Source organism: Mastigoproctus giganteus, chromosome 3, assembly GCF_048544385.1.
Source record: "Mastigoproctus giganteus isolate SK-2022 chromosome 3, ASM4854438v1, whole genome shotgun sequence".
Taxonomy (NCBI): domain Eukaryota; kingdom Metazoa; phylum Arthropoda; class Arachnida; order Uropygi; family Thelyphonidae; genus Mastigoproctus; species Mastigoproctus giganteus.
The window spans coordinates 71,687,322-71,703,470 of record NC_143577.1 but is presented as its reverse complement, the minus strand read 5'-3'; the positions used below and the strand labels follow the sequence as shown (position 1 = coordinate 71,703,470).

Below are 16,149 nucleotides of genomic sequence, written 5' to 3'. Positions count from 1 at the left end.
GTTATAACTGCAAAGGTGAAAGATGAACTACAGATAATAGCTAATGAACTGAATAAAATAGGCAAAAAGTACGGGATGAAAATCTCCACCTCAAAAACAAAATAAATGGGATTATGTGGAAAAAACATACAAAGAGTCAAAATTGTTATTGATGACAAAATAATAGAACAAATATCTGATTTTGCCTATTTGGGAAATTTAATATCAAATGAAGGGAAAGACATCCACACTAAACTACAAAAATATAATAAAATGAACGGAACGATTAAACGCCACTTTGGAAAATAGACAACTGAAACAAAATTACAAATGCACAACATCACTTCAAAATCAGCCCTCTCCTACAGTTGTGAGACTTTGGTAATAAATAAAAGAGATGCACAAAAACTAGAAGCAGCACAAATGAGATTTTCAAGACCATTATTAGGCTTTACAAGACTAGATCAAAGAAATTTAATAAATTCAACTATTAATTCAGAAATAAAAAAAAAAACCTTTTGATACATTATTGATTCTTTAATCAGTCCTCTTCACTTGATCATCAATCATCATTGGGAATCAGACTGTTAGATAAGAAGGTACAGAATGGTACCCAAGAGGAGCTAGAAGAAAACCTTCCAGGTTTTCTTCTAGCTCCTCTTGGGTACCATTCTGTTATTTTCTTAGTCCATCTGTCATCATGTCTTCTAGCTATGTGTCCTGCCCAAGCCCATTTTAGTTCTTTAGTTTTGATAAGAATGTCCTTTACTTGAGTTTGCTGCCTAATCCATGTGTTTCTCTTCTTATCTAACAGTCTGATTCCCAATGATGATTGATGAAACACATGGAATGGGCAGCAAACTCAAGTCAAGGACAACCTTATCAAAACTAAAGAACTAAAATGGTCTTTGGCAGGACACATAACTTAAAGACATGATGACAGATGGACTAAGAGAATAAAATAATGGTACCCAAGAGGAAAACCTGGAAGACAACGACGGAGCTGGATAGATGCAATTCATGAGTTTGTGGGTAGTAAATGGATGGCCATTGCACAAAACAGAAGGAACTGGAAAGTTGCTGGAGAGGCCTTAATCCTGCAGTGGATTGAAAATGGCTGACGATGATGTGCTCATGAAAAATCCTGTTCTTCTTCTATGCACCTATTTCAACAGAACCACATCCTTTCTAAAATTAAGATTCCAGACCTGCAATACTCAAGATGACTGCTTTATACAATTGGATAATCACCTCCTTGTACTTGCTAGAAAAACTCCTTTATATCATTGACAGAACCCCATGTGCTGTCCTAGAGCCCACCTGAACTGCTCAGAGTACTTCATGTTAGACTGTATGGTTAGCCTTAAGTCTTTTTCATTCTTTACTACTTTGAGTGTGGTACCACTCAATCGGTATGTTATTCTGGGATTACTGCTACTCAGAAGCAGTACCTTAACACTTCAATGTTAAACCTAAAAAGCCCATTTTTCAAGCCTACCTACCAAATTTATCCAGGTCTTTTTGGAGTATTATATCCTGATTCCTGTAATCAAGCACACTGCAAAATTCTGTGTCATCAGCACACTTAAGCATAACTTTATATGCTTTCTTCAACATCGTAAATAAATACTGAAAACAGTAAGGAGCTAAAACTAAAAACTGAGGGTAATAACATTAGTTCCATAAAGAACAAGCCCATTAATAACCATTTAGTTTTCTGCCATTCAACCATCCCTTTATCCATTGCAGTAGCTTTCCTTAATGCCACATTCTCCAACTTGTGCAGTAAGTTCATCTGCATCAGTATCAAAAGCCTTGCTGTAATCTAACCATATGATACCAAATATTCTTTTCATCCAGTTACTTTGTTACTGTGTCATAATAGTTAATCAGATAAGATCTTTTAAGATCCCTTAAACAAATTATGTTGTGATTACCACAAAAATCTAAAACTCCAAAAGTCTAAGAGAAGCACTGGTAGGATCAATTTCACCTCTGCTTGCAGCTGCTGTTAGTTTGTATCCTTCCCCCAAAGTAGAAGTTTTCCGACTTGCCTAACAGTGCCTCGGTGGCAGCAGCAAATATTCTTGCACCTCATCTATTTAAATGTATCTCATTCCTATAAATGCTGTAGTTTAAATTTACATTTAAATTACTTCATTTAAAGGAAATACATTAAAACACACGAGATTTAAATGTATCCCATGCATGTAAATAAATGCAATCCATACTAATAAAAAAATTCTACCCCATGAACCTTGCACAATCTCTACAGGGCTGAACTGACAGGGCTTTCATCATGTACTCTATCCATATCATGCTAGGCAAAATTCCAGATATTATTTGCCCCATTTAACCCTAACTCGCAGCTTTTTTCAAGCACAGCCTTATGTGTGCTAAGTACATCAGATTGCCTATTCTAAACATCATTAATACCGACATGTACAATATCACCTTTTATACCCTTAAAAGATAACTATTCTATGTATTCATTAACTATTGCTCCAGGCAGACACATTGGTCCTATTTTACTTATATGCATAGCACATTTCTTATTTTCCTATCAATGGTCATCAACAATAGTTACTTCCTATGGAACCAGTACCTTCTGCCTTTGGAAGATTCTTTGGAATAGTGCACCCATGTTTCATCCATAATGGCATACTACCCAAAAATCAGTTTTGTTAGCACCAAAATGCTGCACAATCTCGTGATGATACCTCACTCTTTCCCACTTGTGATCTGCATTCAGTGCTTTAGGGGCCACACCTCAAAAAACCTTCATTCCTAAAACATTCACAATATCATGAGCGTGCTCATGGGAGATTTTGAATGTTGTGTCAATGTGTTTCAATGTTATTCTCCAGTACTGCATGATCAGGTCATGAATGGCATCTACGTCTCCAGGTGTCAACGTGGTAACAGGCCTCTCACTGTGGGTCGCATCTTTGACACTGTCTCATCCACACTTAAATTCCGCAACCCAGTTTTTGACCACAGCATATGAAAGACAAGATTCCTGATGTTTGAGGCATGTCTTCATGAATTACTTTCTGCGACATTCCCTTTAAATGAAGGTACTCAATGATTGCACAGTACTTGATTCTCTCATCAGCTGTCATCTTCATTCACCTTCCACACTTCAATACCCTCTGTAAAGGAGGAGAATATAGTTATAAACCTCAAATCTTCTGCAAACACACAAGAGTCACAGTACAGATTGGCAATATTGTCTTTCATGAAAACCTTTGCAATCTGTATTGCACTAAAAACTTTTCAATCCCTCCCCCATAGGTACAAGGATACTTTCCATTGGGTCAGATGGTCTAACACCGCGTGGCATGGAACATGGAATAAAGTCATTAGCTCCAATTTTATTGATGGCACATGGGCAAAAGACAATGTTTTGACTTACTTTACACTACTGCACTTGACTCATCAGAAAGTTTCATTAACATCAAAGCCTTATGTCTTTGGTTCCAGCATGATGGCATCCCCACCAAACAAACTGTAGCAGCACAACAATGGGTGTTCTGCATATTTAAAGGACAGTATATAGGATATGGAGCTGATGTGGCGCCACCATCACCCCTTTCGGCCTTTTATTTTGGGGTTTCCTTAAAGATTTCATTCTTTTTCATTAAATAAAAAGTGTATGAAACATTCATTAAGAATGTGGATAGTCTCAAAAGGAGAATATATAATGTGTGCTGAAATTAATGCCATTATTCTACAGAACAATCATTCTAATTTATTACATAGATTAAAAACTAGTATACAGCAGAGGAAGCCATATCGAGTTTATGAGTAACATTTAAATTGTGTACTGGCTCTTCTGAAACCACACAACTTGTGGCATTAAAATTATAACTTGATGTGCCATTCTTTTGTTATAGACAATGCAGAATAATAGCAATTATTTAAGATTTATGTGTTATCTGCTGGTTTGTTATCAGATTAAAAACAGATTCAAACAATACCCAATTAAAAAATGTTTTCACCTAATAAACTGTTAAAATCATTAATACAAAAACAGAGGAATAAATCTATATCCCAATAGAATTTTTTTACAAAAAAAAAGCTTACCTGTTCACCTAAACTAACGAATTGCCAATCATCATCGCCCTCTACAACTTTCATGTCATCACCTATTATATAACATAAAATCATAGAACTTAATGAATATAAATAGAATTAAATAAGTGAAGTAAGATTTTACCCATTGACATCTAACACACACACACACACACACACACACACACACACACACACACACACACACACACACACACACCCAAGTGTAAAAGAATAAAATTTTAGGCAAAACAAGACCCACAGTTAGGGGTGAAATATAAAGAACCCCTATTGGCCTTTGGCAGTGGTTCCCTATTTGAAAAAAAATTATTTTCAAATAGAGAATGCAACCAAAGGCTAATATATATGAGTAGGATTAACTTTTATAGCTTCATGTTGAAAAGATGAATATTATGATACCAAAGCTAATAACAGTTTATATGTGAGTTGAATTTTGCCTCAATGGTGTACTACCATGACATTTAATGTTTCATTAATTAATAAAAAAAAAATAAAATAAAATAGTTTAATTACAAACACACTGCTGCCAACCCTTGACTTTCAGAGCTGGAGATCAGGAATTTGTAAGCAGGAGGAAGATAGGAGGGTTTTGGGCCAAAACAGGCAATTAGAAAGATTTTTGCAAAATGCAGTTCATCCCAAAAAACAAGAGGAAAAGAGAAAGAAGATTTTTCAGAAAAAGCAAGTTTTTCAAAGCTGCACTGCACTACACCAGAAATTAAATTTCACTGACAAAAGTACAGATTTTATATTAAAATACAGCCAGTGATTGTTTTAACAGTATAGTATACATTTAAATATTAGCTTGCCTAACATTTTTCTTTCTGTGAATTTATGTTTCGATAGTCTTTTAGATATCAAATGATTATGAATGCTTCAAGAAAGACACTATGGCAGACTCTGAACCTCTTCAGAAACGTTGAGTTTTGTTTTTTGTTTTGAGAAAAAAAGTTTTGTTTATGAAAATAGTACTGCTGTTCAGATTTGGCTGTCAAGAGCATTTCCAAAACTGAACCAGAAAGAGAAGAACTGAATATAGTTTTTTTTTTTTTTTTTTTAATTCCAGCACCCATTTGAGCAACTCTGAGGCACAGTACTGTTAAGAGGAATTATTAAAATGCCAAGAACAACGGGATAATTTGTTATATTTCATGCTTTCTTCCTTGGTCAGTTTGATACTAAGAGCCACTCATAAATCAATTCTTTCTTCTTTCATAATAGCATCTAGTAAATTTTCATGCTGAATGTGAACAGAACTGATGTAAAAAATATTTCGTCACCTTCAATGATACAGAGAATCTCTGTGTGTGCACATGAAATTGACTGGTTTCAATTTCATTCATGAAAGTTGTTCTCCAAATAGTTATCTATTGGATGATGAATTGTTCTCCCAGTACAACTATATTTAAGTTAAAGTTACAAAAATATTTAACTTAACGCTTCCAACAATCCATTTGAGCAATTTGCTATCTGTGAATTCTGTTTGGCCCTAAAGAATTTCAAGTGCAGTAGGGAAACATGCTTTGGTCTTAGAAATTCACAACAGAAAGTGAGTTGGTGTAAAAATTACAGTCATACAGCTTCTGCTATGAATGTATTAAATATTTAAGGTTGTAATACCTTGTTGAATCACATCAGCATATGAATCACCTCAACAGTATGTGTAAACTCATTGTGTAAAATTCATCTGTTGTCTCTACCGTTCTCCCAACTCCACTAATCACTTGGAGCTCTTTGACTTCCTCTCTTTGCAACTTGAATAAGTGAGGTAATTTTCCTTGGTGATTTTAACTTTCACAACTCCAGCTGGCTTCCGTTTTCTAATCACACTGACCCAGCAGGTCGAGATGCTGAGGCTTTTGCAATTACTAATGACCTAGCACAGATTGTTCATTTACCTACAAGAATACCGGACAATCCTAATCATACAGCCAATACGTTTGATCTTTTTCTCACAAACAACCCTTCTAAGTACAAGGTTGAAGTGAGAGGTCCTTTAGGCACTTCAGACCACAACTTGGTGATTGTCTCTTCTCCAATGGAACCTTTATCTCATGGCTATTTCCAACCTTGTATTGTTTGGCATTACAAGAATGCAAAATGGGATGACCTGCGAGACTTCTTTTCTTCTTTTCCTTGGCCTGATTACTGTTTCAAAACTTCTGATGTCAACGTTTGCTCAGATCGTGTCAGTGAAATTATTCTTGCAGGAATGGAATCCTTTATCCCACACTCCACTTTAAAATCTCGTCCTTTATCTAAACCTTGGGTTTCCAATAAATGTGTGCTAAGGCTGTACAAGAGAAAAACGTTGCAGATCGTAAATGGCTTGTTTCTAATTCTTCAGTTTCATTTTCTGCCTACACCAAAGCTCGCAACAATTGTAAAGCAGTTATTAATCAGTCCAAACTAGAGTTTGAACAGGCTAAGAGTAGAAAACTTGCTTCTTGCCCTAATGGTAGCCGAGCATTCTGGTCTCTTGCCAAAGCTATTGGCCGCAACTTTTGCCCATCTCTGCTCCCACCTCTGTCCAAACCAGATGGTTCTGTTGTCACTTCAGCCAAGGATAAAGCTGACCTGCTAGCATCCCATTTTTCTTCGAGCTCATGTATTAATGATCTTGGTAAAACACCTCCCACCATTCCTAACACACTCCATTCAATGCCTCCTGTGGTCTTCCATCAAAAGGATATCAGAAGGATTTTGATGAATCTTGATGCTAAGAAAGCTCCAGGTCCTGATGGTATTTCTCCACTTGTTCTCAAAACCTGTGCTGCTGAACTTACTCCTATTCTTTGCCGCCTTTTTTTCACTTTCTTATTCCAAAGGTGTTTTTCCTTCTGCTTGGAAATTTGCTCATATCCAGCCAGTTCCTAAAAAGGGTGACAAATCCCTCCCATCCAATTATCGTCCCATTGCAATTACTTCTACTCTTTCTAAAGTAATGGAGAAATCAATTAACCGCCAACTCTTAAACTACCTAGAAACCTTCCGTCTGATCAACGATCGCCAGTATGGATTCCGTCAGTGTTGATCCACTGGTGATATTCTGGCTTATGTTACCCATTTATGGACTAATTCAATGGAAAGGTTCGGTGAAACACAAGTAGTTGCTCTTGACATCTCAAAGGCTTTTGATCGTGTTTGGCATAAAGGTCTTCTAAACAAGCTTCCATCTTATGGTTTGCCAACTGTTTTTAGTAATTGGTTATCCAGTTTTCTCTCTGATCGCTCACTGAGGGTGATGGTAGATGGCTCTCTGTCTTCTAACTTCTCCACTAATGCCGGTGTCCCCCAAGGTTCAGTTCTTTCCCCCACTCTTTTCCTCTTGTATATCAATGACCTTCTTCCATTGACTGGAAATCCTATTCATAGTTTTGCCGATGATAGCACATTGCATTCAACTTTCCATTTTGAGAAACCTTGTCCAGCTCAATCAGCTTCAAGTTCTCGAAAATCTGCTGCCAATTCCTTAAATGCTGATCTTCAGGTAATTCTCCAGTGGGGCAAAGACAACTTAGTTGATTTCAACCCTTCTAAAACTCAATCTTGTCTTATATCTTGCAAAAAGGATTCTTCTGCTCCTATGCTTATCTTTAGTGACACTCCAATTTCTAGGCAAAATGATATATCTCTTTTGGGGATTACCCTGACTTCTAATCTCTCTTGGCACAAGCACATTACAAATATTGCTTCCTCTGCATCTAAAAAACTTGGTTTTCTCTTTCGCTCTCGGCGTTACTTTTCTTCCAAACAGCTGCTCACTCTGTATAAATTGCAAATCCGCCCTGCCATGGAATATTGTTCCCACATCTGGGGTGGTGCCCCCAAAACCTCTCTCAGGCTTCTTGATTCCATTCAGAAGAGGGCAGTTAGGTTAATTAATGATTCATCTCTAACAGAGACTCTCCACTCGCTTTCTCATAGACGCACTGTTTCTGCTGCATGCCTCTTCTACAGATACTTCGATGGGCACTGTTCTTCTGAATTGGCTTCTATAATTCCCGCTCTCTCTTTCAAAACAGTCCGAACACGTGCCGCCACCAGCCAACATCCATTTACTGTCCAACTACAAACCCACAGAACCAACTTTTCATCTTCCTCATTTATTCATTCAACTGCCGTTTTCTGGAACAACCTTCCTTCATACGTATTTCCTGAAAATTACAATCTACAGAAGTTCAAGTCCAATATCAACAAATATCTTCTTTCGTCTTCTCAACCTCCAACCCAAGCACGGTACTAAGTACTATAGGTTATAATACCTCTCGTGTTTGGGGTTCTCATAAAAAAAAAAAAAAAAAAAACTTAGTCCTTCCAAATCCTTATTCTGATTTTTTTTTAAATCTTTATATCATCATATGTTTATTTGATAAACATGTTAGAGCTCCTGGGATTCTGTCAATGATATACAGGTAATTTTCATAAATGATATTGATGAGAGTATCCAAGGTAAGCAGCCAAACTTTGCTAATGATTTGAAAATGAGAAGGGTGGTTAACAATTTGAGCCAGACCATGCCGCTTCAACAAGACTTGGATTGGTTGCATATGTGATCTAAAAAATGGCAAGTAAAGTGGGAAACAAAAATCCTGGAGTCACATATAAGTTATGGAGAGGGGAGCTGAAAGTGTTTCAAGACAAAAAAGATTTAGGTGTTATGATTTGGTCCAATGTGAAATTTTCCCATTCAAACAGGTGGAGAGGAATGCACGTGATGTCCTGTCTGTGGTTTATAGGGCCTTTGCTAGTAGGGAGGACATCATTATTCCTCTTTATGAGGAGATAGTTAGATCACACCTAAAAAAACAGTGACATCATGCTGCATTAAGCAGCTTCACATACTTAGATTTTTCCCAAATTTGATCCCATGTCTCCCCCACCCTTTTAATTCTGTTTTTTATTTTATTGCAGTTGCATATAATATTTTCCTTTTAAGTAGGTTTCATGGTTCTTTATTCTGTAATAAAATAATATTTTTTCAGTTGTACTTTTAAAACCACTGGTCAGGCCACGCCTTGAGTACTGTATACAGGTCTGGAGGCCTCATTTTAGGAAGGATGTAGATTTACTTGAGCGTGTACAGAGAAGGGCAACAAGATTGATGAGGGGAATGAAGGGATCCTCTTACCAAGAGAGGCTTAAGTTCTGCAAATTGCAGTGGCTGGAGACTAGGCACCTGCGCGGTGATCTGATTGAGGTATATAAGGCCTTGAATGGGTTGAGCACGCTGAATTCTGATGGGATCCTTCCACTTTTTCAGATTACAAACCTAAGGGGGCATAAATTCAAATTAAGAAAAGACAGATGTAGATTAGATGTGCGGAAATTTGCCTTTAGCCAGCGGGTGGTTAATTGCTGGAACAAACTTCCATCTGTCGTAGAAGCTGATAGGTTGAATAAATTTAAGGAGGAACTGGACAGGCATTTGGAGTGAATGGTGTGATTTTTTTTTTTTTTTTTTGGCTGGTGCTGCATAAGCTCATACATTTGCTTTCTTGCATCAAATGCCACTGCTACTACTACTACCACTATGCCTTTTTCTGTCTACCACTTTCATATGTTCTAAAGTGAAAGATGCTGGCCACTGGCTTATGGAGTGCATTTAACAAGAGCAGTTTACACTTAGTTACAATGTGTAGTGAAAACAATAATTCATAAAAGAAAGGTCACCCTTATATGCATGGATTATAAGTATTATATAAAAAATAATTGCAATTATGAGTGAGTATCTGTGTCACAAGACACAGATACTCACTCATAATTGCATAATTATAGGCATCTTTGGATTCAGGGGAGATCTGCGTGGACTGGATATTTCCGAATGTATCCTGAATTCACAAGGGGGAGGGATCAAAGGGTGACACATAAGTAATTATAGACCTTTTAATGTGACTTCTGTTCCAGGGAAAAGAATGAAGTTACTGGTTAACGAAGTGATGCAGACCATTTCTACAGGAGTGTAGTTATATTTCAGTCACAGCAAGGGTTTATTAAGGAGAGATCTTGCCTGACCAATATGATTGGATACTATGGTGCAATGACAAAGGAACTGGATGCAAAAAATAATTTTAATATTGTATACTTGGTTTCAGTAAAGCTTTTGATACTTTTGTGCATAAAACACTGCTGTACAAACTGGAATAGTATGGCATTAAGGACAAGTTACTTCTATGGATAAAGGGATGGTTGAGTGTGAGATGACAGAGAGTGGTTATCACTGGAGTTCACACAGGGTTTAGTGCTGGGCTTGTTTTTTTTTTTTTTTTTTTTGTATTTATTAATGATATTGATGAAAGTATATTAAGATTAATGTTTAAGTTTGCAGATGATACAAAGGTTGGAAGGGTGGTTAATGACAGTAATGAAGTTATGCTGCTGCAACAAGATCTAGAAAAATTAGGAAGATGAACTGAGAAAGCAACTGAAGTTTAACACTGACAAATGATATGGATAGCAGTAATCAGAGAGTAAGTACCAACCTTGTGTTGCAATACTCAGGGTAGGGGAAAATGAAAATAACCTGGTGATAATTGTGCAGTCAGATATGAATTTCTCTAAGCAGTGCAGTTAGTTAGTTAGTTAGTTCGTTATTTGGTTTTTAGGAGCATTAGCAACTAAGGCCATACTGCTCCGGGATATGCGGTGGTCATTCCCCGACCTTTCCGCATCCTCCGTATTTGGTGGTGACAGGCTCAAACCTTGTTCTAATCAAGAAGCGTGTGCTATGCACTGCTGGCTGAGCAGTGCAGACAGGCTTCCAGGACAACTCAGGTGGTTCTGTCAATGATATACAGGAATTTTTCTAGCAGGGAAAAGAGGACAGGCAAGATATTACCTGATCTCTTTTTCTTTTCCCTTCTTAGAGCTGCTGCAACAGGTACAGAGAAGGGCAATGAGACTGGTGAGAGGAACAAAGGGATGCTCTTATCAAAAAAAGCTTCAGTTCTGCAAATTTTAGCATCTGGAGACTAGGCACCTGCAAGGTGATATGACTGAGGTGTTTAAGGCTTTGAATGACTTGAGCAAACTCAATGCTGATTGGATTCTTCAACTTGCTTAGATTATGCGCATGAGGGGATATAATTGAGGAAGGGGGGGTCTGGCTGCTGGAACAAGCTTCCATCCACTGTTGTGGAAGTGGATACTTTGAATAAATTCAAGGAAGAACTAGACAAGCTATTGGAGTGGGTGAAATGGAATTTTTTTTTTTTTTTTTTTTTTGACTGATGCTGTAGAAGCTTGCTTTCTTCTATCATTACTAACTAAAACAGAAATGTTATTATGGCAGGAATACATGCATAACAATCTCATAAGCCAAACAATTTTCCTAAAGTTTAGATAGAGTTTTTGAACATTATTTTAAATAAAAGTGGACTGCTAAGTGATTAAAACAAACAAGTTACATAAAAATGTTTACATAACTGTGCAAAAGAAAGCTTCTCCAATAAAAGTTCAGTATATTATGAAAAAATTGGAGATACGTTTTAATAGTCCAACACTGGAAAAATAAACTTTAACAGTCCTTGGGAAAATAAACTTCCAGTCAATATGAATAGAGTACAGTCAGTTCTGTTATAACGTGAATTTTTGCAACGCAAATTTGCTCCAATGTGACTGATATATCATCAGGGAACAATGCGACCATAATGCAATTTTTGTATTGGCTCATGCATAGGGCTCACAATACCGATCAAAATCGTAATATTGGTATTTCAGTATTTTTAATTTATGAAACTGGGATACCGGTATTCCAGAAAAAATATATTTCGCAATAAATTTTGATGACAATTTGGTGCAATAAAGGGAAAAAAAACAAGTAATTACTTGAACTCACATTTTAAATCAAACTTTTATTAAAATAATAAATATTCTAGCAAAAATTATTAAACATACAGTTATTCTAAAAACAAAAAAATAAGCAACCACACTACCTGTCTGAATAAAGTGAGCTCTTAAGAAACTCAACAGTGTTATCATTTAAACTAGATCTAATTTTGATACATATTTAATTAGCAGCAGAAAATGTCCTTTTGGATTCTGTGCTGGTTTGCTTTATACTGAGTTGGTCGTAGACGAGTTGCATGTTTAACCACCCCCCTCATTCCCTCATTTTCAAAAAAATCTTATTTCCATTTTATCAAAAATAAAAAAATATTTCCTTTTTGACTTTTTATGGCACTATATCCATACTAACGAAAGAAAGGGACCGACTGTTAAGTTTGGTGAGGAAACCAAATCTAAGTTGTGGGGGAAGGGTTATTTATTTATTTATTAATTTTTATCTCCTTGTACCTTATTATTGCTGTCAGTGGCCATTGTTATGATTTTTGTACAGCAGCTCCCCTCAAGCACTAAGCCCCACAAGCTACTTGACTGCGTTAAAAAAATGAGAATTTCCAGGAGCTGAGGGATATCCCCCACACACGAGTATATATATTATATGCGAGCTGTCAGTTTCTCAAGAGCAATGACACAAATATAAAACAAAAGTCATTTATCATAGAAATCCACTTACAATACATAACTGGTGTTCATTTACATCTAATCTATTAATTTTTCTCATTTAATCTGTTAATACATGCTATAATTACCATCAAATTTCTCTCAATTAACAATCTCAACTCTCTCTCTCTCTCCAGCTTCAAACACTAAACTAATTCAATCTTAATCACTTCCTCATATTTCTCTTAATCACCAATATTAATTCTCTTCACAACAGCAATCCATAAGTTGCTAACTTAATGTTAACAATTCCATGTAATCTCTCTTAATTTAGTAATATAAATTTTCTTTACAACTTCAACGAATAACCCAACTTAATACTAAATATGTCCTTATTTCTTGTGTTTCTCCAACTTCAACTTTATTCTAAAATAATCTCCCACTTTATCTAAATACCATTTCCAAAACAACACAGTTCAGGGGACTTACCTTCCTTCTCTTTCATGGTGGGATTCCTTTGTGCGGGTTCCACGGGGTGCGGTGATGCCTCTCTCTCTCTCTCTCTCTCTCTCTCTCTCTCTCTCTCTCTCTCTCTCTCTCTCTCTCTCTCTCTCTCTTCTTAGTTGAACTCTTGCATCTCTGCTGTATAGCTCTTTCGTACTGTCTTATTCTGTGATTTCGAGAACGGTTCTCTGTTAATACTGAAGGAAATTACCACAGCAGTAGTAGAAGCCAGGGCACTATCTGACTGGCTTGTTACTCAGCTTCTGGATTAACTTCCAGCACAGGAATGTGCCTGGCGGAACCCTTCACTATATAGCTGGACTATATCCGTACTAACTGGACTCCCAGAACTATATCCGTACTGACTGGACTCCCAGAACTGGACCCGAACCAAACCCAGAACTACCACTGGAAATCTGCAACCGCTCCGAACAACAAACACAAACCCCTCTTTGGTACGAGCACCTTATTTATTTCCTTCTCAATTATTTATTGAGAAGGAAATAAATAAATTTTAATTGATTGCAAGTTATAATTGCCCCCTGTACTACTTTTTTATACGCAAGTTTATATGCAAATCCCAGGAGGGGTTTGCATATAAAAAAATGCGTTTCCGTATCTCCCTCTATCTAATTTAAACCTGATCAAATCACAGTTCTTTAAACTCACTCTTCTTCCTTTGGTGGAAAAAAGAATATTTTTCCCACACAGCGAAATGCTTTCATCTTTTACCTCAAGATCACCTATTCACAATACCTTTGAACTGCTCCATACATACATCCTTTCCCAAAATGCACTAAGTGTCGCATCCTCAAGTAGTGGTGTAACAAAGGGATTAAACTATTGTTCAGCTTTTAATTTTAATCCTTCCGCACCTGCCATACCATTGTTCACCATATTCCTTAATTGCACTACCAGGCCTACTGCCACTAATGGAAATTTTCGTAATGATGTTTTTGTTATTCCACAAGTGCTTTACTTCCACACACACTATACTTACTAAGATAAATATATTTGTAATATTTTGTCTTACAGTTTCATGATTTTCAGGTTTCCATTGCATTTGTACTGTGTATAACAATCCCTCATTTGCAAATTCAGTAGTATTAATGATTTATTGTTGTTGATTTTATAACCTTTATGTGAATAAATCATGGGTAATTATTTTTTAAATTAGTACTGAAAAATCGGCATTTTTGTATCAATACCCAGATTTGAATACTGGAAAAAAATTACCTGGATCCCGGAATCTCGGTATTGTAAGCCCTACTCATGCGCAACTTCGTATGTTAGTAACACCAGCACCAAGCTGAGCATAGCAACCTGCGCAGCAATACATACAAGTTTATGAAGCTTAAAAAATGTCAAATGTATGAGAGCAATATTTCCCATTTACTGTAATTGTATTGGTCAGGGACATTGTTATCAAACTTATCATTTGCTGTATTCACAAGATTTTCTATTCAAACAGAAATTTTGTCAGGTGGGATAGTGCGAGCGGAGGAGCACATTTGTGGGAGATCACTACCATAAAACAATAAAAACAATTTGCAGTTTGCTGTTTATTGGGCTTTTCTGTTAGTGAAGTCTAATTATAAATGGGTAGCAAACTCGATCTTATTGTAATAGCAGTACGATAGCAAATTGGTTTTCTAACTTTTTTTTACTGTTTTACTTACCAGACTGAAAATTTTTTTTTTTTTGCGTGCTCTGCCCTATCCCTATTTTTCCCATAAGTGCTGTTGCTTTTAATGTGCGAAATACCATTTTTAGGAACACATGCACCATGTTATAGCAGAACTGACTGTACATCATTGCTAAATATGTGGTGCCTGAGATTACTCAAGTCAATCTTTAAGATTCATTTTAAATCTTGGACTTGAGACTAAAAAACCTTAAAATTAAAAAATTACTTACTGTCGAGGAGAGCTATTTCAGGTTTGAGAGCAGCAGCTTTTAATACAGGTCCCATGACATAAGGAAGATATGGTTCAAACTGCTTGCCTAGGATTTTGCACATCCTTGCCCATGCTGAAATCATATAAGCCAGCTTAAAAAAAAAAAAAAAACAGAAAAAAAAAAAAAAAACCAACATAAGCGAATTGCAAAATACAGTGACAATATAACCTTGAAATGAAAACTGAAAATACCATACAATATTTAAAAGTAATTTAAGTATCAGAGAGGAAAGAAAATAATGATTTTTTTACAACACCATTTGTAGTTGGTAGTGGTAGTAGTGGCATGTGATGCAAGAAAGAATGTGTATGAGCTTATGCACCATCAGCAAAAAAAAAAAAAAAAAAAAAAAAATCATACCATTCCATCCACAAGGCTGTCCAGTTCCTTCTTAAATTTATTTAACCAATCAACTTCCACAACGACAGATGGAAGTTTGTTCCAGCAATTACCCACCCACTGGCTAAAGGCAAATTCCCGCACATCTATTCTACACCTGTCTTTTCTTAATTTGAATTTATGCCCCCTTAGGTTCGTAATCTGAAAAAGTGGAAGGATCCCATCAGAATTCAGCGTGCTCTGTACACGCTCAAGCAAATCTACATCCTTCGAAAAATGAGGCCTCCAGACCTGTATGCAGTACTCAAGGCGTGGCCTGACCATTGGCTTATATAGAGGGACAATCACCTCCTTTTCCCTGCTAGCAAAATTCCTATATATCATTGACAAAACCCCATGACCTGCCCTGGAAGCCTATCTGCATTGCTCAGAAAACTTCATATCTGACTGCACAATTACTCTGGTCTTTTTCATTTTCTACCACCTTAAGTGTAGTACCACACAGTTGGTATGTTTCTCTGGGGTTACCTCTACCCATATGTACTACTTTGCATTTGTCAAGGTTAAACTTTAGTTGCCAGTTCTTAGCCCATCTGCCCAAATTATATAGATCCTGTTGCAGTAGCACACTGCCATTAACAACCCTGCCAACCTTTGTATCATCTGCAAACTTCGACACTAAGCCTGATATACCTTCATCAATATCATTGATAAATATAAAAAACAGAGGACCCAACACCAAACCCTGTGGGACTCTACTAATAACATTAGTCCACGAAGAGCAGCATCCATTAATTACCACCCTCTGTCTTCTCCCACTCAACCATC

The 16,149-nt window shown here is 36.6% G+C and overlaps 1 protein-coding gene across 1 annotated transcript in view; it reads right to left on the bottom strand.

Annotated features, from left to right (window-relative positions):
* Window positions 1-16,149, bottom strand: part of Karybeta3 (karyopherin beta 3) — a 328,330-nt gene that overhangs the window by 83,825 nt on the left and 228,356 nt on the right. Inside the window, exons 17-18 of the mRNA XM_090369326.1 lie at window positions 14,941-15,073; window positions 4,066-4,127 (exon numbers count right to left, since the gene is read on the bottom strand). Coding sequence (XP_090225452.1) covers window positions 4,066-4,127; window positions 14,941-15,073 — 195 coding nt within the window. The remainder of the gene's footprint in view (window positions 1-4,065; window positions 4,128-14,940; window positions 15,074-16,149) is intronic.